This window comes from Mangifera indica, chromosome 2, assembly GCF_011075055.1.
Source record: "Mangifera indica cultivar Alphonso chromosome 2, CATAS_Mindica_2.1, whole genome shotgun sequence".
NCBI classification, from domain to species: domain Eukaryota; kingdom Viridiplantae; phylum Streptophyta; class Magnoliopsida; order Sapindales; family Anacardiaceae; genus Mangifera; species Mangifera indica.
In genome coordinates, this window is record NC_058138.1 from 15,582,779 (window position 1) to 15,607,464 (window position 24,686).

At 32.6% G+C, this 24,686-nt stretch overlaps 2 protein-coding genes across 5 annotated transcripts; one reads left to right on the forward strand and one right to left on the reverse strand.

Annotated features, from left to right (window-relative positions):
* Window positions 1-1,452: 1,452 nt before the first annotated feature.
* On the forward strand, window positions 1,453-9,401 carry LOC123209602 (metal tolerance protein 4-like). Of its 2 annotated transcripts, XM_044627709.1 has the most exons (8): window positions 1,453-1,765; window positions 2,581-2,747; window positions 3,153-3,351; window positions 3,434-3,612; window positions 3,707-3,857; window positions 8,683-8,813; window positions 8,922-9,113; window positions 9,203-9,401. In XM_044627709.1, exons 1-7 carry the CDS (start codon window positions 1,555-1,557, stop codon window positions 9,099-9,101), a joined length of 1,218 nt encoding a protein of 405 aa, XP_044483644.1. In that variant the 5' UTR covers window positions 1,453-1,554; the 3' UTR covers window positions 9,102-9,113; window positions 9,203-9,401. The 2 variants fall into 2 exon arrangements, with proteins under 2 accessions (XP_044483644.1, XP_044483643.1); XM_044627708.1 differs by having other exon boundaries at window positions 8,922-9,401.
* Window positions 9,402-10,384: 983 nt separating this feature from the next.
* On the reverse strand, window positions 10,385-18,044 carry LOC123208519 (casein kinase 1-like protein HD16). 3 transcript variants are annotated; one of them, XR_006500797.1, is made up of 18 exons: window positions 17,338-18,044; window positions 16,490-16,618; window positions 16,311-16,384; window positions 16,127-16,196; window positions 15,992-16,047; window positions 14,939-15,010; window positions 14,750-14,844; window positions 14,596-14,662; window positions 14,149-14,278; window positions 13,796-14,014; window positions 13,576-13,718; window positions 12,731-12,905; window positions 12,538-12,628; window positions 11,996-12,153; window positions 11,725-11,913; window positions 11,060-11,232; window positions 10,905-10,936; window positions 10,385-10,632 (listed from the first exon to the last, which is right to left on the reverse strand). XR_006500797.1 is itself a non-coding variant. In XM_044626053.1 (16 exons), exons 1-16 carry the CDS (start codon window positions 17,755-17,757, stop codon window positions 11,173-11,175), a joined length of 2,148 nt encoding a protein of 715 aa, XP_044481988.1. In that variant the 5' UTR covers window positions 17,758-18,044; the 3' UTR covers window positions 10,966-11,172. The 3 variants fall into 3 exon arrangements, 1 of the variants encoding a protein (XP_044481988.1); XR_006500796.1 differs by having other exon boundaries at window positions 10,385-10,936; XM_044626053.1 differs by lacking the exons at window positions 10,385-10,632; window positions 10,905-10,936 and having other exon boundaries at window positions 10,966-11,232.
* Between the last annotated feature and the right edge of the window lie 6,642 nt (window positions 18,045-24,686).

The window sequence follows — 24,686 nt, forward strand, 5'->3', positions numbered from 1 at the left end:
ACCAAACAAAATAGACCAATATTATGTATATCTACTTTGAATATATAAATAAGTATACACTTATATATATATATCATCATGTGATTAATTATTATTTTATTTTTAATTTAAAATTATTTAATTATATAATAATACATATTAAATATATACTTCTTTATGTATTTAAAATAAATATATATAATTTTATTGAACAAAATAATATCAATATCAGAATAATATTACCTTAACCAATCTCCACCTAAATATTGTTAAATATGATAGGATAATGGAAAAATGGAATAATTTAAATGAAGGCCGAAGGATTATTTTCCATCCAAATTTAGGTGTGTTCTCAAAGTCATACATATAAGGTTTAAAAAATCTAAAGTTTCATCTATTGATCAATTGTGGTTAAAATTTTTTGTTAGAAATAGAGGTAAAATTTTTATTTTATTAATAATATTAAAAAATATAAAATTTATTATATTTTTCTCTCTTAAGTTTTAAAAACTATTTTTCACCCCTCTTAAAGTTTTTAAACTTTGAAAAGTCACATTTTCCTCTCTCACCAAAACCTTAGAATTTTTTTCTTCCTCTTTGACCACTTTCTTCGTCGACAAAGAGACCTAGGTGAAGGGATTCCAGATCTTTTCGTCGACAAAGAGATTTGGGCTTTGGATCTCTTCGTCGATTCCAAATCTCTCTGTTTCCAATTTTTTTACATGTTTCAACCAATGGTTTAGGATGGAGAGAGGAGGTCGTTGTCTTCGAAGATGATGGCAAGAGAGGTGAAAAAAATTTGAGAGAAAAATATGACTCTTTAAAATTAGAAAATTTTAGATATAAGTAAAATTGTTAATTTTTAAAACTTAAGAGAGAAAATATAATAAATTATATTTTTTAAATATTATTAGTAAAATAAAATTTTTATTTTTATTTTTAATAATAATTATGTCATAAATGAAATTTTAAATATTTTAAACACTGAAAATGTGATTGTAAAAATATATCTAAACTTGGGTGGGATATAGTGATTTGGCCTTAAATGAAATAATCTAACTTTCGTGTTGTCTTTGTCTTATAATTCTATTAATCAAATTCAATAACAATCATTACAAGGTAAGAAAGGACAAGCCGAAAAGTTAAAAGTACAATGACGCAAAATCCATAATTAAAAATTAATAAATATTTAATTATCTTAACATATATTTTTAGATCTCATTAAAAATACCAAAAAAAATTATTTATAAATATAATATATATCAAAATTAATAAATAATTTGTTTTTTCTCGTTCACTTAATATGAGGACATTTTATTTATTTAATTATCCTCTTTCAGAAATTTAATAATAAATAATAAAAATTAAAATTTAAGGCTACATCAAATTTATCACTTCATTACTTCAATTGGCAAGGAAACTGCCAGAATGAGAAACTGCCAAACTTCCATATGATAATCATTTCATTTCACAACCATTTTCGGCTTTTAAAAACGAAAACAAATTCTTCATCCCTGAAAATCTCAAGCCACAAAGAGAGACTCAGAGATAGAGAGCGGATCCACGCCGTGAAGAATGGAGGGCCAAGGGTGTTCGGACGCAAACACGCCATTTTTGAAGAAGCAGAATGGGGAGAGAAAGCGGAGCGGATTACTGAGTCGACGAAACTCGGTCAGCACGCTCAGAACTGAGTTTGTTTCCCGGTTACCGGAAAAGGTACTGTGTGGAGTTGATAAGGACGCTCCCTTTGACATCGACACGTCCAAAACCAGAGGCTTAAGTGCAGGTGGGTAGTGTTTGGTTGGTGGGAAAATGAACCAAAAGGGAGAAAATGGTGGCAATATATATATATATTTTTTGTTTTTTCGGCGATGTGGTACATGCATGCATACATGATGTACACATGTATGTCAATGAATGTTCTTATAAGTACGTCTATATTTGTATATATAGATGCTTTTATGGTGTCAATCGGTATGTCCGTATGGGCATGCTTTATTGAGTTTTGCATAAGAGGAGTGCATTATACAAAAATTTTTTAATCGAGTTTGTTTTGTTTTGTTTTTTTTTTTTAAAAAAAGAGGTTTGTGTTTAATCTAGTAAATTTGTGATTTTTTATATCCTTATGGTGCTAAGCAAGTGAAAATTCTTTGTTTTATTTTTTTATTTATCTAATCTCATATTTCCTATCAAACAAGAAATTTCAATTTGTTTCACCAACATTTTCTGTTTTTGATATTATTGATTTTGATAAAAGGGTGTAGCTTATTTAGATGGAATCTGTAAGAAATGTCTCATTTTGTGTTTGGTTTGAAAATTTTATAAATGTTTGATTTGATTGAGGGCTGCAATAGTGGGTTGTTTTCTTAATTAAGCCTAAAACAAGCAATTACTTCAATGGATATGGGTTCTTTTTCTTCTTCTTCTTTAAGCTCGAAAGAGAAATGGGAAAATTTGAACTGATTTTCTCTTCCTTGACAATATTTCAGATATGAAAACAAAGTGGTTGAATGATGTTACAGAGTGTTATCGTGAAGTGGGTAGCGCGTTTAGAGATTCCTGAATACTATTGCTTGCAATTGACAAGTTGTATTTTTGCAGGAGAGAAGGAATACTATGAAAAACAATTTGAGACCCTGAAATCCTTTGAGGAAGTTGATTCTTTGATTGGATCCGATGACTTGATCGAGGAAAATCATGGGGAAGCCGCAGCTGAAAGAGCAATGAAAATCTCTAATTATGCAAATGTTGTTCTGCTGGCATGTAAGGTAACTTATCACAGCAATCACCCTTTTGGAGACATGTTAAACGGATATTTTTTATGATGAATCATAACTTGTTCCTCTTTGGTTAGATTTGTATTGCTCTGGAAAAAGAAATTTAAAAGTAGTCCTGTTAAATTATATAGAAGATATTTCTGCCAATTACATTTTGGAGGAAGAGACTGATTTTCCAACTGTTGAATGGACCCTTTTTTCTGATCATTCTTTAAGGTACATTAACTTTTGAAATGTCCTTGCTCCTTAATGGTTGTTAAAATTAAAATTTTCAAGAAGAACAGAAGGGAAAGGAAATGTTAAAGCCTCAAAAAGTCGAATTGCCATGTTATATTGGTTTGTATAATTCAGTGGGCAGATTTGATGTGTTGATATAACAATATGCATGATTTGCAGATCTATGCCACTATAAAGAGTGGATCCATCGCCATTGCTGCATCAACACTGGATTCTTTGCTTGATCTCATGGCTGGCGGCATACTTTGGTTCACTCATTTGGCAATGAAAAACATTAATATTTACAAGTACCCTATTGGAAAATTGAGGGTGCAGCCCGTAGGCATAATCATCTTTGCTGCCGTAATGGCTACTCTTGGTATGTCAACTTCTCTTGAGCAAAATCATGAACTATTCAAAGCCTCTGGCATAGATTTCCTTAAATAAAAATGAAATTGTAGGTTTCCAGATTTTGGTCGAGGCTGTAGAAAAGCTCATTAAAGACAAAGCATCTGAAAAGATGAGCAAGGTGCAATTGGAATGGCTGTACTCAATTATGCTTGGTGCTACAGTGGTAAAATTAGCCCTGTGGCTATACTGCAAAAACTCTGGAAACAAGATTGTCCGCGCCTATGCAAAGGTTTTTTGGCTCTACCTTTTCAATATTAGTAGCATTTTGGAATCTTCCTTCTCTTTGAATCAGTAGTTTTAACTTGTTTATATTTGATGGCCAGGATCATTATTTTGATGTGATAACAAATGTAGTAGGATTGCTTGCAGCTGTTCTTGGTGATAGATTCTACTGGTGGATTGACCCTGCTGGTGCCATTCTCCTTGCTGTTTACACAATTTCAAATTGGTCTGAAACTGTCATGGAAAATGCAGGTACCTTCTTCAGTCAATTCTCTTTGATCTAATAATTTGTCGATCCATGTAACTTCAAAAGGAGATAAAAAGAATGTTCTGTCTTACCCCTATAAATTCAACAAAAAGACACTTATACGGCTTTGAATCCAGTTTTGAATGGATTTGACCATGGATATTTACGAAGTTGTAAACACAAAACCGAAAGATGGGACATACTTTTTGGAGAATCAAAATTGGTGAGTGGAACGTAATGACTCTTGAGAGCATTCTATTCATGAGATACGAGGCAGTTAGAACTGCTTCATTATCAGATATTTTGGAACGTGTATATTAAACATTAGAGCTTTAGCTACCTTAAAGAGGTGTCAATTTTTCCTTTCCTCGACACCATTTTGTTAATAGGAACTTTGATGGATAATTCAATGAGTTGTTAGATAAACCCCAAGAATTGAATGAAAGTATTTTTTTTACATTGTTAGTTTTCAAGACTTTTAACGGCAATTTGAAACTGTTTTGTTTGTCCATTGAATAGAATGTTTTTACCATCTCAGATTTTTCTTTGAAGAGATAAACCCAATAGTCTTTGAGAAGATAAACCCAATAGATTTTAGTATGGTTATTGATAAAGGTAATAAACCACCGTGTATTGAAAATATTTTTATGTCATATAGGCCCCAAATATCATTATGAATTAGTGAGAATGAATGAGATTTTGTATACAATTTAACATGAAATGAGGTGCAAGTATGATTTGCTAATTGACAAACTTCACAAGAGAGAAAACTTGGGCTTTTATTCTTAAAAAGATTTGTTTAAAAAATGTTTAAGCTTATATTAATTGGGGTGGTCTTACCTATGGTGTCATAGCATTATTTTATTATTAGTGAAAATATAAAAAGTTTCTTTCTTGGTTGCATAATTTTGTTTCTCCACACTTACGTCATCCATAAAGAATTTGAGTCAACCATCTCCCTAGCATTATTGATCATCATCCTCCATTCCTGCTCCTAGATTTCACACTTAGTTGTAGAAAATTTAACAATACATTTAAGTTCCTAAGTCAATTTACTAAGGGACACGAAATTGCATGTTTGAGACATGCAATACTGAGTGGAAAATAATAGTATTTGATAGGCAAATTAAGCCTTTACCAACTATCAAGGAGAAAGTACCATTGGCTATTTTAACTCGATAATTCTCGAGATATGAGAAGTGTGAGTAAAACAACGATGGATTAACTGTTATGTGATTAGATGCCCTTGAGTCAAAAAGATCCATGTATGCGGAGTCTGAATATGAAGAGTAGCCCCTTTGTAAATAAGAGTGTAGTTTGCTAGATTTGAACCAGTACTTATTGATTGGTTCAAAATCTTTTGAAGTTATTCTATTTGAGCCTTGTTAGAGAATACACCCATTGTCTTATTGTTGGTCCTTGTTCTCTAGGATTTTTTCTTGGCATAAGCTTGAAAACTCCTACTCTTATTCAAATCCCACAACTTCCAATTTGTTGGTTTCTATGAATTTCCCAAGTGTCACAAGCGTGTCCAGTTTTGTAACAATGGTTGTATCACCAGTCGTCTAAGCATATAACATAATTTATCTTCTTATTATTGCACTTTTGATAATGTTTTGTTGATAGATGATACAGACCTAGAGTAGACTGACTCAACTAAAGTTGCTGCTGCTCTCAAACGGCCAAGAAACTGATGAGGTTTTGGAGTGGAACTCAAACTAGCATCATCTACAAAACATTCACAAAAGTTTAAGAGAATAACAGAAAAATCAACAACCAAAATATAATCTATAAGCCAGCTTTTGAGAAGCTAGTTTCTCTCCCTCAAATCTCTTCCTTTTTTCAAAATTCTTCTCTAATTTGCTTTTCTCTCTCCAAGCCTATTTCATTGCACTCCTCTTCCAAATTGCCTTTCAATTATGCTCTGCCAACTCAACTCTAGAAGTCCCAATGGTCCCCACAGTTTGTTCCACCCTGTGTTGTTTGCTTGCTCTGCCTTCATTTGATGAGTATTGGTTTGTTACTCTTCCATTAATTTGTTGGTTGTCATCTATCATCTCCCAGTTGTTGCCCTGTGTCTTGGTCTCTTTTCTTCTTTTCTTCCTGCCATAAGCATATATGAGTCATAACAATATCTCGCCGAACGAGAACTACCTTGTACTCAAGGTGAATAAGGGAAAAACATGTCTCAATTTCTTCAATTTTTTCTCTAAAGCATCATCTCCTTTCGGCACTATGGGAGGCATTTGGTAAGCAAAAATAACACTAAAATCCCACTTTGGATCAACTTCAGACTCCATTACTTCTTTGTTTTCTATATATTGCATACGTTTTCGGAATCTTAGATCATGCCTCTGCACTGAAGTTTCCCATTTCATCACACAAACAAATTCTCCTGTGGGAAATTGATTTTTCTTAGTTCGACAACCCCAAATTCAGAATACATGTGTCTATGAAAGTCTTCTAATAACAGGACCCAATTTATTTTCTTTCAGTAACTTGGTCATATTCGTCCCACAATTCTCGAACACTGGCATCTTATCACCACTGCTTCCGTGCCTAACACTAGCTCCAACAACTTTTGCACTCTCAACAACCATTTGGATAACTTTCATCTAGAACTTAGCTTCAACCAAAGGCTCATTCTCAACGTTGTTAGCCTGGAATAAAGAATCTCATTGTTCAAAGATTGATTGCAAACCATTACCATGTTGTAACCATAAATCATTAATAAACTTGAACGTATCATCCCAGGACAAAAATGGTAAAACTGGTGTTGAGTACTTTCTTTCCCAAACACAAATTCCTATCGCCTTAGGATAAATCCCAATTAACTTTGCTTGTCTTATAATTATTATATCATTGAATAGAATACTTTTCCTTGCACCAAATCCAAATGTGGTGGGATAAAAGCCAATAAAATGGAAAATTATGTGTAGTTGCCCTAGAAGAAGGATGCTTTCTTGGGAGGTACAATTGAAATATTGAACACGAACCTCACTTGTAATATTTCTCATTTCAGATTTTGCAAGCTCTGATTCCACTGACATCTCCACATGTTTCGTTCCCCCCCTCACCATGCCAATTCGTAAAATAGAGTATCGACGCACATTGATGTCACGAATGTAGGTCTCGTAGTCACACTGACAACAAATATTGGAGTAAAGAAAGTGAGATATTAAGGTAAAAATCGGGTGATGGTATGATTCAACAACTGAGGAAGGGGAGCTGAATTAACAAGGCTTTTGAGAACCATAGAGGGTATCTTTGATGAGTTTGCCCCAAACAAGCACATCTCCATCTAAATTTCCTCCTTAATTTCACTCATGAAAACTTCGGTCAACCATTCTTCCATCCTGCGCTGCTTGCTTGTTATGCCTTCACTTGATGAGTGTTGGTTTGTTGCTCTTTCGTTAATTTGTTGGTTGTCATCTGTCATCTCCCAACTACTGCCTTGTGTCTTGGCCTCTTTTTTTCTTTTCTTCCTGTCATAAGCATATATGAGTCCTAACAATGGATGGGAACAATCTTAGGCCTATAATTCTTCCTCACACTTCGTCTAGGTCTTTATTAAGACCTATAAGAAAATCATACAAGTGCTTCTTCTCAAGGTGCCTCCTGAACTTCACATTCTCTTCTAGATCTTCTCAATTGGCTTTAGAGAACATGTCAAGCTCCTGCTAGAGTTTTTGTAATGCATTGTAATATCTAGTCACATCTGAATTGCTCTATCACATATGTTTTACTTGGTTTTTTATCTCAAAAGACCTGATAGGCATTCTCAAGATTAAAGTAATTTTCCTTGATAATATCCCAAACAGTTTTTCAAGATTAATTAACCAAGCCATGATCATAGAATTATTGAGCTCCCACATGACATATGTTAGATCTCTAATATTAAGTCATTTATCCTCACTGGTGATATATCTCATTATTCCTTTTTTACGGATTATTAAGAGGACGATTGGAACCATTGAAAAGAGCATTTTTTTTTTCCATCTAACCTATGTTTGCTGATGGATTGTTCAAATCCAAAAGATTATGAGACCACAGTTTGTTAGATTGATACATAGAAGTAGTAGACCATACTTATTTATACCAAAGACCTCCTTTCACGTGCTATCATTGTACATCTTTAAGGATAGATTGAAGAGACAAGTAGATCTGCATTTTTTCGACAAGAAAGATAAATTGATTCTTTCTGAAAGTTATATTTGTGTTTCTGACGATGACAAAGTGATATAGAGATAGATTGACACTTTCAATGATAAAAGATTATATAGAGCTACCTTCATGTTTTCAATGATAATGAGGAGCTATATGGTTAGATCGACACTTTTTGACATTGACAAAGGTCTTCAAGGGTATATCGACACTTTGTGTGCTATTTTTGTAATGTATGTGACATTTTTGGTGATGACAAAGCTTTTCTAGCAATGTTTGTGCTTTTTGGGTGGCTTTTAGAATTTTTTGACAGTGTTAGTGTTTTTAGTAACATTTAAATTTTTTTTACTATATCTGTAACTTTTTTGACAAATTTTGTTCTGTTTGATAATTTATAGGGGTTTTAACAAATTTTATAATATTTCTTAATGAATACTTAAGATTTCTAGAAGGCTTTACCATGTTGGGTTGAGTTGTTCAGTTTCTTTTGGTTCATTTTCGAAGCACCCATTTTATACTCTCCCTCGTTCTATGACTGACTAGTAGTGTTTTTTTTTTTTTTTTTTCTAATTGTTTACTCAAGTATAATGAGCTCATGAAGCTCCCTACAAGAAATCGCTTAGCTTCCTGTTATTGCATTTAAACTATGCTTCTTTATGGATGCAGTTTCGCTTGTGGGAGAATCGGCCTCTCCTGAAATCTTACAGAAATTAACTTATCTCGTCTTAAGGCACCCAAAAGTCAAGCGTATCGACACAGTTCGTGCCTACACTTTTGGCGTACTTTTTTTCGTTGAGGTTGGTTATATGGTTAATCTTGCAGCTCATACCTTGCATTCCTTAGGTTTTATTGATTATGTCTAATGAATCTTTCTCTGTTTTTCTCTATTAATTCTCTTGGAAAAGGTTGACATTGAGCTCCCTGAAGAATTACCTTTAAAAGAAGCGCACACTATCGGAGAAACCCTGCAGAACAAGATTGAGAAACTCCCAGAAGTTGAAAGAGCATTTGTTCATCTTGATTATGAATGTGAACACAAGCCAGAGCACACCGTCCACAACAGGCTTCCCAGCAGCAACACTTAGCCTTGATTTCTAGTATCTCCCTCATTGCCATCACTTCCACAAGCTTTTCTTCTCTTCTGTCAATCATATTAGTAAAATGAATCAAATTTTGTTGCTGAGAGGTTCCCCGTGGATGAAGAAGGTTTACAAGAAGAGACGATGAGCGGAGGTAAATACATTGAACATCAAGGTTTTAATTATATATGTAATGTTACAGGGAATCTTCGTTCTTTACTTCTGAACCAAATGAGATGGAAAGTTTTTCTTGCTTGTTGAAGGTTCTCTTTTAGTACTTAATATCCTAGAGATTCTTTACGAAGAGATGGTTTGTCTGATGAATGATTCCAATATGTTACAACTCTCACATTTTTTCGCAAGCAACAAAACTATGCATATTATTTTAAATACCCACATAAATATACATCTGTGTGTGATTTTAAATTAGGAATAAAATAACACTTAATCACATAATTATATATCATATGTGTACTAAAAAATGGAGACACATAGCATTTTTCTTTGGCAAGACAGCTACAGTATGCATAAGTGTATTGCATACTGTTTTCTCAAAGTTGAAACCTGACATCTCATTGCATTTTTCACATGGTCTCATTTTGTTCAAACTTAGCATACTACACTTTGCATTAGCAAGTAAATGAAACCATATTTGCTTAAAAGAAATAAAAAATGAGAAAAACAAAAATAAACAGGTAAATATATAAAACTTAAAAACAATGTTACGTGTATATATTTTTTAATATATAAATGATTACATATATATTGTATTATTATGTTATTAAATATTATTTTATTTTCATTCAAAATCACTCGATCAGTTAATAACACACATCAAATATGTACTCAAAGTGAATACTCATAATTTTATTAAAAAGTTAATAAGAGTTAACCAATAACAAAATCCCAATAGCATATCTAACAAAAATAGTTTTTATTCATCTAGGCCCCATTTAGATCTCTTAGCATCCGTGATAATAAAAGGCAATACAATTTACAAACCTATTATGAGATAATTAAGATTTGATTTTCTACCTTAGCACATTTCATATAATAGCATTACACATACAAATAATTAGTAAAAATCACAATATATTATTATATGATTAATAATATAAAACACCCATTTTATTCAAAGATTGCCCATTTTGATATAAATTATGATCGTTCTATCAATGAAAATAAGTAACTTGAAAGACATTTAATTTGTTATGAGCCTTCTTTTGTTTCATGGTAACTTGTTCTGTTCAGACAAGTCAATTCCTAAATTGAATTACGAATAAAAGACATTTAATTTGAACAAAAATAAATAATACTGAAATAATATTTCAGGTTTGACACCTGATACATGGACTGAAAACAAACATTCCAAGTAAAATAAACGTGCATTCTCTCAAGATCCACACAAACACAAACTTCTTCTTGCAATGAAATAGGTGTTCCATGTCCAGGGTTTTAAATAAAACATTGAATGACCAAAGGATCGATCATGTTCCATTTGGAACAACCAAGGATCAAAGATTTAAACCGAGCATTCCTGTAGTGACACAAATGCAACCCTTTCTGATCAAATCAAATGTATTTGTACCTTATGAGCAAATAACAAAACAACCCCAATGAATAAACCTTAAACCCTCTCCAGGAGGCCAAAAATTTCTGGATTGCAACTCTCGTTTTCAAACCCCAATTGACTTGAGTTTAATTGGCTATAGTTTGCCAATCAGACTTTATATACACCCATTTATTATTATTGGACAAAAATAACTTTCGAAGCCAAAATCCATAAAAATTATGCACAAGAAGAATTACCTTCACGTTTTATTTTGAATTCTGGGCATTATCTATAATATAAAAAAAAGGTAATTCAAGATTCAAACAAAAAGAAACTTGTTGGATAAAAAAAAAGTATATAACAATATAACATTACATGTGAATGAAAATTCTCAGTTGAATCACCTACTAACATTTTTTTCAGCTTGAGCAAGATTGGAGGGGAATAAGGGATCACCACCATCTGCCACTTTTTCTAATCTTTCTAAACATAAATTTCCCCTCCAACCACTTTCAATAGGTGATTTTAAGACACAGTCCGCCCGTAGCAAAGACAGGCAAGATACAGATTCTTCGCCCATTTTTCCTGCACATAAAAGGCAGAACACATCGCATTAACATACATTCTCAATGCAAATTTATGAAAATAATTTTTGTATCTAAGGCTTATTATAGATTCCATGAAAAGAATTAAACACCAATCACAATTTCAACAGACCACCGAGATAAACTAGTGAAATGAAAATCTTCGGATGCAGATCTTTTTTTTTTAAATCTGAAACATGATTTTTGCTGTAAAGAATCCATAATTTCAACCAAAATCCTCTATTCAGGGTTCCTAGTCCAGATTCTCAAATATTCACTAGAGAGAATATGCTAGAACCAATCACATAAAGAACAATTAAATTAAAGTAGCAAGTACAGAAATTGTGCGATGCCAGAAAATGAGAATTCCTGTTCTGCAGCTGAGATGGATCTTGATTCTTTCTACTGTAACTAATAAAATAAACACCTTTAAGACTGATTTGAAGAAGACACCATCAAGTATTAGCATGGAATACTGAGAAGTTTATTTTACCTTAACATGTGTACTTGGGAATTGAGAAGTACGTAAAGTTTCTTGAGTTTCATCACCAGGTTTGCGCCTGGGAACACTTAAGATAAGAGCTGCTTGATCGCAAGTTGCAGCAGTTGATGTAATTCGATAACCACTATCCCATCGTCTGTGTATACCCTCACTTGGATAGAGAAAATCTAGCTCCACAACCTAAGGAAGCCCAGCACAAATTAGAGAGTGATATAGAGCTATTCCAGAGTAAAAAAAGAGAACAAGACAACTGATATTTAACCTGTTCACTAAAGCCAGCATTACGAGACATAACAACACCCCATCGGGTTCCAGCAGTTGCCATTGAGGTAACATGAAACCCTTCTCGCCACTTCTTATTTATCCACTTGAAGGGGAAGGAGTCACTCACTTTATAAGACTGTTGAGTATACTGTGTGCCTAAACAAATTATGTCATAACTATGTAAGAAATAGGCTGAAATAGATATCTTGTAATTGTTATATCTCTGTGCGCCTACAAAATTTATATCATGTAACCCAGAAAAACACTAAATTTGTCCAGAAAACCATAGCCAATCTGGAAGGAACTATTAAAAATGTCCAATCCGACAAGGAAAAAACTTGGTGTTAGTAAATTCAATTGCTAAGACAATAAAAATAATTCCTTTCGTTTCCAAGCAACAATTTTTTTTTTTTCTAAAAACAAACTACTAAACTACATTGAATATAAACAAAGATAAACATACATCAGCAGACTATGTAGGCACATTTTCTCCATGCAACAAAGTATATCAATAGATAAGATAAACAACTCAAACCACACCTTTGGACATTACTACAAGAGAACTTCCGTTGTTAGCACCAGCAATAGAACTGATATAGAAGTTCTTTTCCCACTGTTCCATGATCCATTCCTGCAAATTGTGAACAGAAAGTTGTTAATTGTTGTGCAAATTTCATTGGATATTGAATTGTTATGTAAGAAAGAATAACTATGAGAAACAAAAGTATTTCACCTTGTGTAAGAAGAAAGGTGACAGCTCATAAACTTGGCTAGTAAAACCAGTTCCAGCATCCATAATTAACGCCCAAAGATTAGAACAAGATGCCACACAACTAATAAGCAGGCCATCAGCCATTCCTCTCTCAATATGTTGTGCCAACCTTGCATCAGCAACATTATAATGGTACCTAATATAAAAACAAATAAACAGGTAATCAGGCAACAGCATGATAAATAAATTTCATTCAATAGAATAGTTTTCAAATTAAATTGCCAGACATGGTAAACTATATTCAATAGAAAAGCCTTCAAATTAGATTGCCAATTATGGTCTATATTGTTGTTCAACCTTCAGCCAAATTGGCAATCCAGAAAGCACCCTGCAAAGCATACAGCCCATACAGTGAGACATCAAGCTTCATGGTGCACACCAGAGCTCTTCCTTCACATGACACGCTTACTATAATATCCATCAGTTTGAAAATCTTTCTTTGCTAGGAAATTGAACTTTGACTGTAGTTAACTAATTACAATGTATATAATCAAACTAGGGTTCAATTTGTTCACAAGATGGCGCAAAAATCAAGATCTAACATTATCTGGAAGCAATTCATCACAGGGGATAGATTAATGAAGCTGTTACAACTTATGACATAGAATTATCTTATTATTTTGATCCCAAACTATTATTTCTTGTTAGCTGTCTCACTTATAAAATCAAGAGATCACAAACTGGGCCTAAAATTGACCAAATCCTATTCCAGACATACTTTGCTCTGAAACCTCACCATTATTCAGAACGCAGAATAGAAAAATAGCCAAAGCAATTAACATATAAAAATATAGTACAAGCTCTACCTCTGCTTCATTGGAAGCCTAGCATTGTAAACAGAAATCCACTGTGTAGCAGGAACTCCTAGTCGAACCTTCTTCCTGGGTTGTCCATCGTCTTCTTCCTCAACATTCAATCTTCCCCGTTTTTGGCCAACTTGATAGATAATCTACAACAGCAGATGAGTTCCAATTATAGCCCGCAATAAGCAACAACTCAAGTATGTGTATAGATTAAGAAGATTACCTTCTGAGCACCCTCAGTATTTATTGGCCGTACAGCTGGATTTGGTCCAAGCAAACCCTCAAATAATGATATTAGTTTGGAATAGATGGGCTCCTCATCGAATTTCATGTTTACCACAATCTCAAGAAATTGTTTGAGAGGTGGGGGGCAGAAGCAGCAGAGCATTTCTGGGGATGTTGCCATCTTCTTTTTGCAAACTAGGAATGATTTATTATCACCCTAACAGAGTAGAAGAAAAGAAACATGAATATAGAGCTGTGATTTATAATAAAAAAATAAAACTTGATACAGCATTCAACAAAATATATACTAATTTTCATTTTTCAGTCAGCTGTGTATTGTATAACTAGTACCTGATAGCCTTGCCAGGGTAGCCTGCCTTTATGTAAGAAGATGAGAGTATATGCAAGGGATTCAAGATCATCTCTTCTACTGGCAGTTCTTCCCAAGTGGGCATGAACACTAGCATATCGAACAGTACCTCTGGAAAAATTAAACAGCAAAAGAATCAGAAACAATCATAGAGAACAAGCTCATCCGAAGTTCAGTTATCTTAAAAAATGAAGCTAATAGGTAAAGGCTTAACAACAGTATTGAAGTTCCAGCTCATTACATCAAAGCCTAGAGTTAATGAACAAGCTTCTCAAGTAAATCTTGGTGCAGACCCATTTTTCTCATCTATTAGTAGGATGTGGCTTTCAAAATAATAACACATAACCTCTCTGTATTTATCCCAAAAGCATCAAAAGGTTTAGGGGAGGGCCAAAGAATAGAACCCAACTAAACAAGAATTAACTCACCTAAACATGTCAGGACGCTGATCATATTCAACATGATGCCCAGTACCACTGTCTCTCCATTTTGTTGCTGCAATATCAGGCATTTATAGCAGTAAGAAAAGAGCTTAAAAGACAAAATAAAGAGCAATATAAGCATAAATTAAATTTCACTTGCCTAATCCAAGGTCAACAAGAAATAACTTTTTCTCTTGAGCTGTATTAGGCTGACCAAGTAAAAAGTTCTCTGGCTTTACATCTCCATGTACGTAACTGATATCAAACAGGGTTAAAACAGAATGGCAACTAGTATATGAAATCTTCACCAAATTCCTATTCTTAGAAAACTGTGAAAAAAATCACTTACCCGCGGGAGTGCATTTTCTCTAGGATTGACAAAGCTTCAACTGCAATACAAGCCACCATCTCAGAGCTCATCCTACATACAAAATTAATAAGAAACAAAGCTTATGAGTACAAGGAGTCTAAGAAAAAAGTCCAGTTAAAAAACAAGCAAGATGTCTAAAATATCTAATTTTGAAATTAATAAATGGTATAATAGGAAAATGGAGAAGAAACAGTAACTAAGACATAAAATTCCTGAATGGGCAATAGAAAAGACTAGAATATTAGTACACCTGCCCTTCCAATTCTGACTAAATAAGGTATCCTGCCCGATAAAATAATATCAGACTAGTACCAAGCAGTTTTTTTTTTTTTTGCTCAAATTCTACTAGTTGCACTCTGAATATAATCAACTATATAATCCTTTACACTTGAATCTATAAGAGCAAATGATTCATTCAAATTGGTTTGCACAAACAAACAAGAAACAAAGACTTGCGAGCACAAGAATACACATAAGGTCCATTTGGTACAACATCTTCAACTAGAGCTTATAAAAGGATAGTTTATTGAGGTAGATCTTATAGATATAGAACTTTCAAGAAAATTCTATTGGTTGTTAGTCGTGTAAATTTAAAAGAAATTTCCACTAGTATATTACCAAAAGGGATTTAGTTGCGGAAAGATATAGAAACCCTAGATTAAATCATCTCATATTCTAACAAAAACACTATGACAGAAAATATGCAGAGCACAAGACACCTGCTTTCATGACTGACATAAATATTGACTATAAGCTTCAATTACATGAACACTTATATTCATTACAGCACCAAATTCTGAGGTGAAAGCCTTAAGTATAGCAAGCCTCAAAGTTGAGCCCTGAATACCTTCCGCAATTTTGCAAGAAAAACCATGGGGCATAAGCCTATCAAAATCCCACAATACCATGCCAACTTATTGATTCATGGGACCCAAAAATGACATTTCAAGATCACTAGCAAACAACAGCAGATCACACATATATATGTAAGAAAAGGGACAAGGAATTAAACATAAAAGCATGGATACTCACGCCTGCCCCGAATTATTCCATACATCCCATAGGCTAGGCCCTAACATGTCCATAACCTGCAAATTTGTGGACAAAAGTCAAACAAATGGCAGTAAGTTATTATGCAGAATAAAAGGATATGGCGTTGTTTCATACCATTACATAATAGTCTCCTTGCTTTCCTTTGTAGTGTACTTTCGGCACTCCATGACTACCTCCAAGAGTACTGTTCATAAAATTTCAAATATAAGAATGAAATGAACGTAAACTCAATTTAGAAGTTAGTGAAAACTTGACATCAAAAATCCTATAAAAAGATCAAGGGGGAAAGGGCACCTACTTGTAAACTTGCCATTCATATGGTGGGCCATAGTTACAGCCTTTGCTGTTTCTGTGCTCAAATTTCAGTGCTACCTAAAAACATAAGTAGAATGAAAGAAGACCAGATTTATCATATACACAGAAAAATCCCAATATCATCTACTTCACATGGAAAAGAACACTTAACACTTCTTTTACCTCCATGGCCCCAGGACCTGATGTGCGATCAGTTCCACCATGAACACGACGACCAACAAATACCTGACCAAATCCACCTTTACCTAACTTCCGCTCGATCTTATATACAGGTGAGCCTCCTACTTGAACCTTGAAAAAAGGAATAAATAAAGATTAACAAAACTAGTAACATTAACATATTTGCAAAATATGAGAACCCAAAAGATAGAAGACGAATCAAAATACTCCAATCTGAAATATGATGACATGACAGAACCAAAACGTTCCAAGAATCATCTAATTCTTACACTGATCCATGACAAACAACAAGATCTCATCTGTAAAACCAACAGTGGATAACCATTTTAATTACAAACCACATCAGGACACTGAAACACGATAAATTGTTCCAAAACAAAATGAAAGAGCAGCACTTCTGACCAGAGAAAACTGTCATAATCACATTGGAAACCTTCAAATGACAAAATACCATCCAAAACATACCTCAAAAACTTATGAGGATGAAATGCCAGAAATAAATAAATAAAACTTCAAACTAAACCACAATAAAACTAAAGTTTGGATGAAACACCAACAAGAACGCAGATACCACTAATTGGAATTTATAACATTTTACCCTGCAAATAAAACACCCAAATAAGAAAATGCAAGGCACAATATACCAAAATCCAACACCATCTACACACATTAACCAACTACATATCCACAAATTTTCAGTTTTCGAAGCCCAACACACGGAAGATCGAATTTTTCCTTAACAATATCAATTAGAGAACAATAGTAATAACGCCGACCCAATTCACAAAATCACGTAAACAACCAATTACAGAACCGAACAAGAAGCATACCCTCTCGGGAAATGGCGCCGTGCTGCCCTCCTCTTCTTGGCCAACAGCCTTATTAGCACTCAACCCACCACTATCATCGCCCATCTTTTTGTTGTTGTTATTATTTATTCCTTGTTTTCCCTTTTCTACCTTTCTTTCCAATTGACTATTATCCTTCTCCGATATCACAATCACCTGTTGTTGTTGGTGATTGTCCTTCTCTTCTTGATGATGATGTTCCTGCTGCTCCAATTTCTTCGCAGCTAACCTCGTCCTCGGCCTCTCCCTCTGAGCCGCCGCCTCCTCCCTCGCGATCGCAGCGCGTGTCTTCACGCGGTTCCGTCCGACGGTGGGGTTGGTCGCAGGAGCACCAGCAGGAGGAGCAGTAGCAGCTAAAGTACCAGCTCGGCCTCGGCGTACCCCTTTACGAAGCTCAGGCATTTCTCAAAGTCAATCCCCATGCAATTAAAACACGACCCTAGACGTCTTATCATCATAATATAAGCTCTATCAAAATCTTGTTCATGGCTTCAAAAAAGAAACACCTCTCGGATGGATGGCTATCCTCTCCGATAATCAAGCGAAACGGCAGCTGAATCGGCGTTTCCCAAGTGAGAATTGTGTTAGATTTGAGGATCGGTGCTAGGGTTAGGGTTTCGATAATCGAAGAGAGAGAGAGTTTTAGAGAGAGAGAGAGGCCTGAGAAACGTTCCTGCTTTGTTTTTTGGTTTGTTGATAATAAGGAGAGTGCGATATTTTGTATTAACGTGTGGGGCCCTGCTTGTGAAGATTGTCAAATGTCATACTGATGTTATGCCATGTCAGCATTTTGTTGGGCCCATTAAGTCTAAGGCAACTATTTCATTTTGAGGATCATTGTTGGTTTCATTTGGATTTTAAATCTTAACTATTTTGGTATTATTTTTAACATTGAAGGTAAGGTTCAATATGAACTCATATCAGACTAAATTATATTTTTTCTAAGTTAAAATCCGACCTTATGAGGTTGTATTCTTCATAATTTGTATAATAATAATGGCTGTAAGATCACAAGATAGTTTTTTTATCACTTTTTTTTTTAAATTACCATTTTTCGATTGGTATAATATTAATAGAAGTGTAATTATTTTATAATTACCATAAAATTATAACATATCTTTTCAATCGATATGATATTAATTAAAGTTACATTTTTTTAATAATTACCATAAAATTATAACATACCTTTTTGATCGGTAAATATTAATTAAAATTATATTTTTTTAATAATTATAATAAAACTATAACATATCTTTTCAATCGAGGTAATATTAAATAAGTTTGTATTTTTATATGATAGTTATAATAATTGTCATATAATTGTTGTCGATCAATATAGAATTAATTTACAAATAAATATAAAAAATATTTTTAATAAATCATATTTGAGATTAATTTAAAATAATCGCAATTTTAAGATTGATTTAGAAAATTTTTTCTCATGCATTTTTTTTGTCTTTTTTATTATATTCACAAATGAATTATAATCAAGACTTTCTATCAAAATACTAAAAAAAACTTAAATATGGTAAAAAAAATATCTATGTTTAGTTTGTATATTTAAATGCAAATACATATTTGTGTTGCTTACAAGAATTTTCAATTGAGTTATAATATATTGCATTAAAATTGACCCTCAAAAAGTTTGAAGATATCATAATGAATTTGGAGCGACTTCAATCTCTGTATGCATCTTACTTATCTAATTGCATGGAAAGTTCTTTATTTTTTTAAATCTATTTGATTATTTTAGTAAACAGAAATAACAAATAAAGGTATTATATATCCCTTCTCCCTTTCTTTGAAAACCATACTTGAAAACCAAAGAGAGCAATCATTTGCAAGAAGTGAAACTTCTGACAATCAAAAGAAGAGAGATTTCAGCAAGCGAATAAGGGAAGAGAAGAAAGAGAACCAATGACATCAAACTCAACAGTTTGGAGTCTAGGTAAGTGGGATGATCTTCCTAATTCTTATTGTTTAATCTTCTGATTATTTAAGATTTCCACTGACTACCAATAGTGAAGTGTGTATTTAAAATCATAGAAGAATATTTGAATCTTGTCGTGTTGTATAAGAATTGCTTGAAGAAAGTATTCGATTGACTTTAGGTTGTAAAAATAGTTTCTTGATAATGTGTAAATGATAAATAGGTGTTGATTGAAAGTATGATTAAATCGATTATGAAAACCTAGCCAAGATTTTCGAAATTTTTTATTGTAAAACATCATGTATGATTGTGATGCACTCATGCACATTTGCATGTATGCTTATACAACCCTTTTCTAAAAATTGATTTCATCAGTAGACGAATGTGTAGTGAAACATACATGCATGTTCATGTCTTAGATGAGTATCCCAACGTCATATATGCTTGTACACTGATGAAGTGCAAACATGCATCACTGATTAGGGTTACAAAAACTTTAGAATGAGGTGAAAGATGATGAACAATATCCAAGAGATGTACGCTCATGCACCTAAAGCATGCACGCCCATTCGTCCCCTTTTATGCATGTACGCTCATGAGATGTTGAGTTTAACTGTGCATGCCTACAGTATGAGTGTACACCCATGACTTTGTGGTAGTATTGTTCATGTATTATGTAATGTACACTCATATGTGGTCAAGTGCATGATTGTACCTAGAGAAAATTGTATGTTTGTGACTTGGTTATATACGGGTCATACACAAATGATTTGTAATTGATTTTCAAATATGATTTGAGCTTTGATGAGGTGTCGAGGTGTTTTTTAAGGATTAATACATGAATGAGACACCTAGATAAGATTGAGAAACCCAGATAGAGTCATATTGGACTAGGGTTAAGTTCAAGAAAATTTCGACTGATTTGGTATTGATAAGGATTCGGTTATCCCGAGAGAAATAAGATAAGACGATATCTATAGAATATAGATGATGAGATTATTGGCTGACTTGAAGAAGTACCCATAAACTAGGTATACCTATAGATATGGTATAATTCGTCAATTGGTGCCATGATATAAGGGGAGAATTGTCAAGATTGTGTGTCTGTCAATTAGCTAGGATTTACCAAGACATAAAAAGTCTATTGATTAAGAAGTAAGGATCACAAGTCCATCAATTGGCAAAAAGATAAGGAAACTAAGACTAAAGAACCTTAGAGATTGGTCACTAGAATGGGTATTCAAATTCCCTTTCATTCGATTGAGTTCTAAGCAATCTTAGATCGAAATAAAGATAACTTGAGTTAAATAAGGAAAATGATAGATTTGAGTGTTTAAATTGTAAGGTAGATCATTCTTATTTACTGAGTGTTTTCACTCATTCCCCTTCATTTGATTTTATAGGGACAAACAACAATGAGACGACTTATCAATGATGAAGTGACATGCAGTTGAAGGATTCACTAGGATCATATTGACTCTATGATAATGATTATATGATTATATGAATTTGATTATGGATTTAGTTAGTGCATATTATGATTTGGATTCTATTCTATAATAATTGCCAATAATTATGAGATTTTAACTTTTATTATTATTTTTATTAATCATCTGATTTGAGGATGCTCAACTTTTTTTTTTTTTTTAAATACCTAATGTATATAGATGTTGATTCACATGCATGATATTGAATTAGTAGCACTCATCCTTAAAGGTAGGACTTTTGCGATAGAGTGCTATTGTGAGTGGATGTGACACCCTTAAGAAAATCTTACATCGATAAAACACAAGAGAAATGTTAGGTTTATACACGCATCTCACATCACTTGGGGATGCTAAAGTAAGACTAGTTAAGTAGCATGTGAACTTTTTAAGCTATCAATATATGTTTTGAGTTATAAAGCCCAAAAACAAAATCATGATGAACTATATGTCCAAAGTAGGCAATATCTTGATAGTGGGTTAGATTATTAGATTAAAAAAAATTATAAATAGTATAAGAGTCACTTAGTGTGTCCTCTTGAACAATTGTAAGGCAAAAACCTCAGTGAGGACACTAAGTCTTGTAAGGAGTGGTGAATGTGACACTTTTAAGCAAATCTCACACCAACAAAATACAAAAGAGATATTAAGTTTGAGTGCACACCCCCTATCGCTTAGAGATACTAAGATAAAACTAATTAAATAATCTATGATCTCTTCAAACTATCAAGACGCTTTTTAATTTGTAAAACTCAAAAACAAATCTATACAGAACTGTGTATCTAAAATGGATAATATTTTAACAATAGATTAGACTATTGAACCAGAGATATTACACTTTTCTTGGGGCATATCAAATATTTTTCAAATTTAATTAATTCATAAGGATTGGGAAAAATCACTCACTCCCTCATTGTTTATAATTTGTCATTAAATTTATAACAATTACATGTTTAATCACATTACACCAAATTTAATTGAAGTCCATCAATAAACTACCTTTGAAATACATTTTGTTATGAATTTCTTGATCCACATTGCAAGTATTTGACAAACTATGAATATTTGTGTTCACAATTCATTTATAATGTACATAGAATCATTTTACTATACATGTACATATAATTGCATCAGTGTGGACACCTAGACATTTTTTTTCATTTAAGAACAACAAACTTCTTTTGTATGTATACAATTTTGTGGGTTGTTACTTACGAAAAAAAAATTTTGTGAGTTTGTTGTTAAGATGTATTATTTTTATTCTTGCAAGTGTCACTATTTGATTCATTATTGTTGGGTATTTAATCTAGTATCTTTTGAGAGATTTATAAATATGAAATTCTCCATTTTTTGTCATTGATTTTACCACCTTATTTTTGTTATGATTCTATAAATCTTTTTGCATAGAGGAATAATGCATTAATTTTCTTTGTATTTTTTGTTCTTTGTTTGGCAAGTTAGTGTCTTTGTTTATATTGTGGGATACGACTTTATAATTAGGGCTTAAAATAATTTCAAGACCAAGTGCTTAAAGGTATTTTAACTTGAACATTCAAGAAGAGTTTGAGCAGTCAAGTAAGATATTATGTATTTCAAGTATGGGTAATAGCTATTGAAAGTAAATGAGTTAAGAAATTAATTTAGTAAATAAGGAGTGTTTACTTTGTTAATTTCATTTGTGTATCTAACAGATGGATTTATTGTTTAGTAATTTTATTAAGCTAAACTTGGTCCCATAAAAATAACTAAAGAGAATATTATTTGAACCATGTGAAAATTGTTGTGTTTCCTTTACTTTTTGCACCTTGTTCATGCTTTTCTGAGTGTTACATGAGAAAGTAGTAAGAACAATTTTATTAGCTTAATCTAAACTAAACTTACCAAACTCATATCACATAAAAAAATTTTAATTGGTATCGGAGGAAATTTTAAATCTTCTTTTATTCAATAAATACTACATTTTTTTTGTTTGTGTTTCTTTAATCTTTTCTTGGAATTTGCAAATTTTGCTTTTTGATACAGGAATAGTGGAATAAGCATTCCATAAGCTACAAACGTGTAGTCCAAACTTTGATAATTGAAATGAGATTATTACACCAATTGTTCATTGATTGTTTTATGAAGTTTTGGATCGTTCCATAATAGAATAAGACACTCTAATGGTTGTTTCCATGGTCATTATATCCATGTTTGTTGCATGAGAAGTTGAATGAGGTTGTTCCATATTGAACGACTAGGAGTCCAAAGACACGCATTCCATCAAGTCTGAAAAAATTTTAGTTGCTTTAGAGCTTTCCCATCTTGGGGTGTTATTTTAGTTGTTCTTTTCCTTTTTGATTATTTTCAATTTTATGGTTTTTTTAGAACTATTTAAAGAGGTGTTTGGTATAAAAATAAACAAACTTTGATTGATTATTATTGTTTAATTGAGATTAATGAATTGTAATTCAATCAACTTGAGGGTTATTGCGATTATCTAGTATGTCTTGATTATTGATTATACTTAAAATTTTGTATTTGAGATGATGTATGGTTGCATATGGTAAGAGTGCACACCTGTACAAACGATGGAAGGATAATTTTGTAATTGGTCTCCATATATGACCATGCATGAGAAGTGCACAGTCATGTATGCAATCAATTATTAGGACAAGAGGCACAATAAAGAAAATTGAAACTGCTTGGATGATCGTGCATAAGAGTTGCATGACCATGCGCGACATTATTTGATGAAAAGTATGAAGAGATTGAAGCTTTGACCAAGAGACATAACACTTTCAATTCACCAAAATTTCAGAGTGAAAAGAGAAAGTTTCATGGATCTTTACAGGTCTTTAAGAGAAAATATTAGTTGCTTGAAAAGCTAATTGCCACATGAAAATTGCATCATTGTTGCAAGTTCAAGTAAGTAGGGATTTGTCATCCATTTTTTCGTTTTTTGTTTGATATAAATATTAGCATGCAATAGGATGACTACTTAAAGAGAGAAAAACAAGGTCACTATGCAAGAGGCTATACATGATATACCTTTTTCTCTTGATCCCCTACCTTTATGGTAGTCTTTCATATATATAAGATGAAAAGGTGGGGTTTATATGCAAATTCAATATTTAAGAAATCCTAATTCAAAAATAATTTTAGAAATTCACTTTTATTTTAATTAAACTCATAATAAAATAATTACAATAAAGTATAAACATATTTGATACAACAAAATATATGATATACAACTTTAATTTGTTCATAAGTATAACGCAAAAATAAAAAGAAATGAGAAATCTAAATTAAAGGTAATGAAAAATCTTGATTTTAGAAATTCAAATCTTAATTAAAGTAAATGAGAAATCTTAATTTTAAAAATTTCCTTTATCATGCCCCTACAAGATAGAACTCTGGGAGGAAAGTCCAATATTTTTTGTAATGAATTGAAACTAAGCATACATGAGCGGATTAGTGAAAACAACCACTAAGGATCAATAAAAGAGACAAGAGTCACTTGAAGAACGTAACTTCAAACTTGTTCATGAATGAAATGATTAACTAAAGCCACATGTTTCATATGAGAGTGAAAGGTCGAATTGTTACACATATTCATAACATTAATATTATTATAGTAGATCATCAGTTGTTGTGAAAGAGAAATACTAAGTTCACTAAGAAAAGAACAAATCTAACTAAGCTTAACACAATGATTGCAACTAATCAATATTCAACCTTAGTAGAGGAATAAGTCAATACGATCTTGGTAGACAAGATACAAATTGGTAAGGGAAATCATATTTGTTACAAGTTTAATTAATATCTGAGAACATATAGATATAAGGATGAGTGGTAATAGGGAACAACTCCATGATCAAAGGTCCAATAGAGATAGCTTAACAATTGTTTATTAGTTGTTCATGATCACCATTTCGATG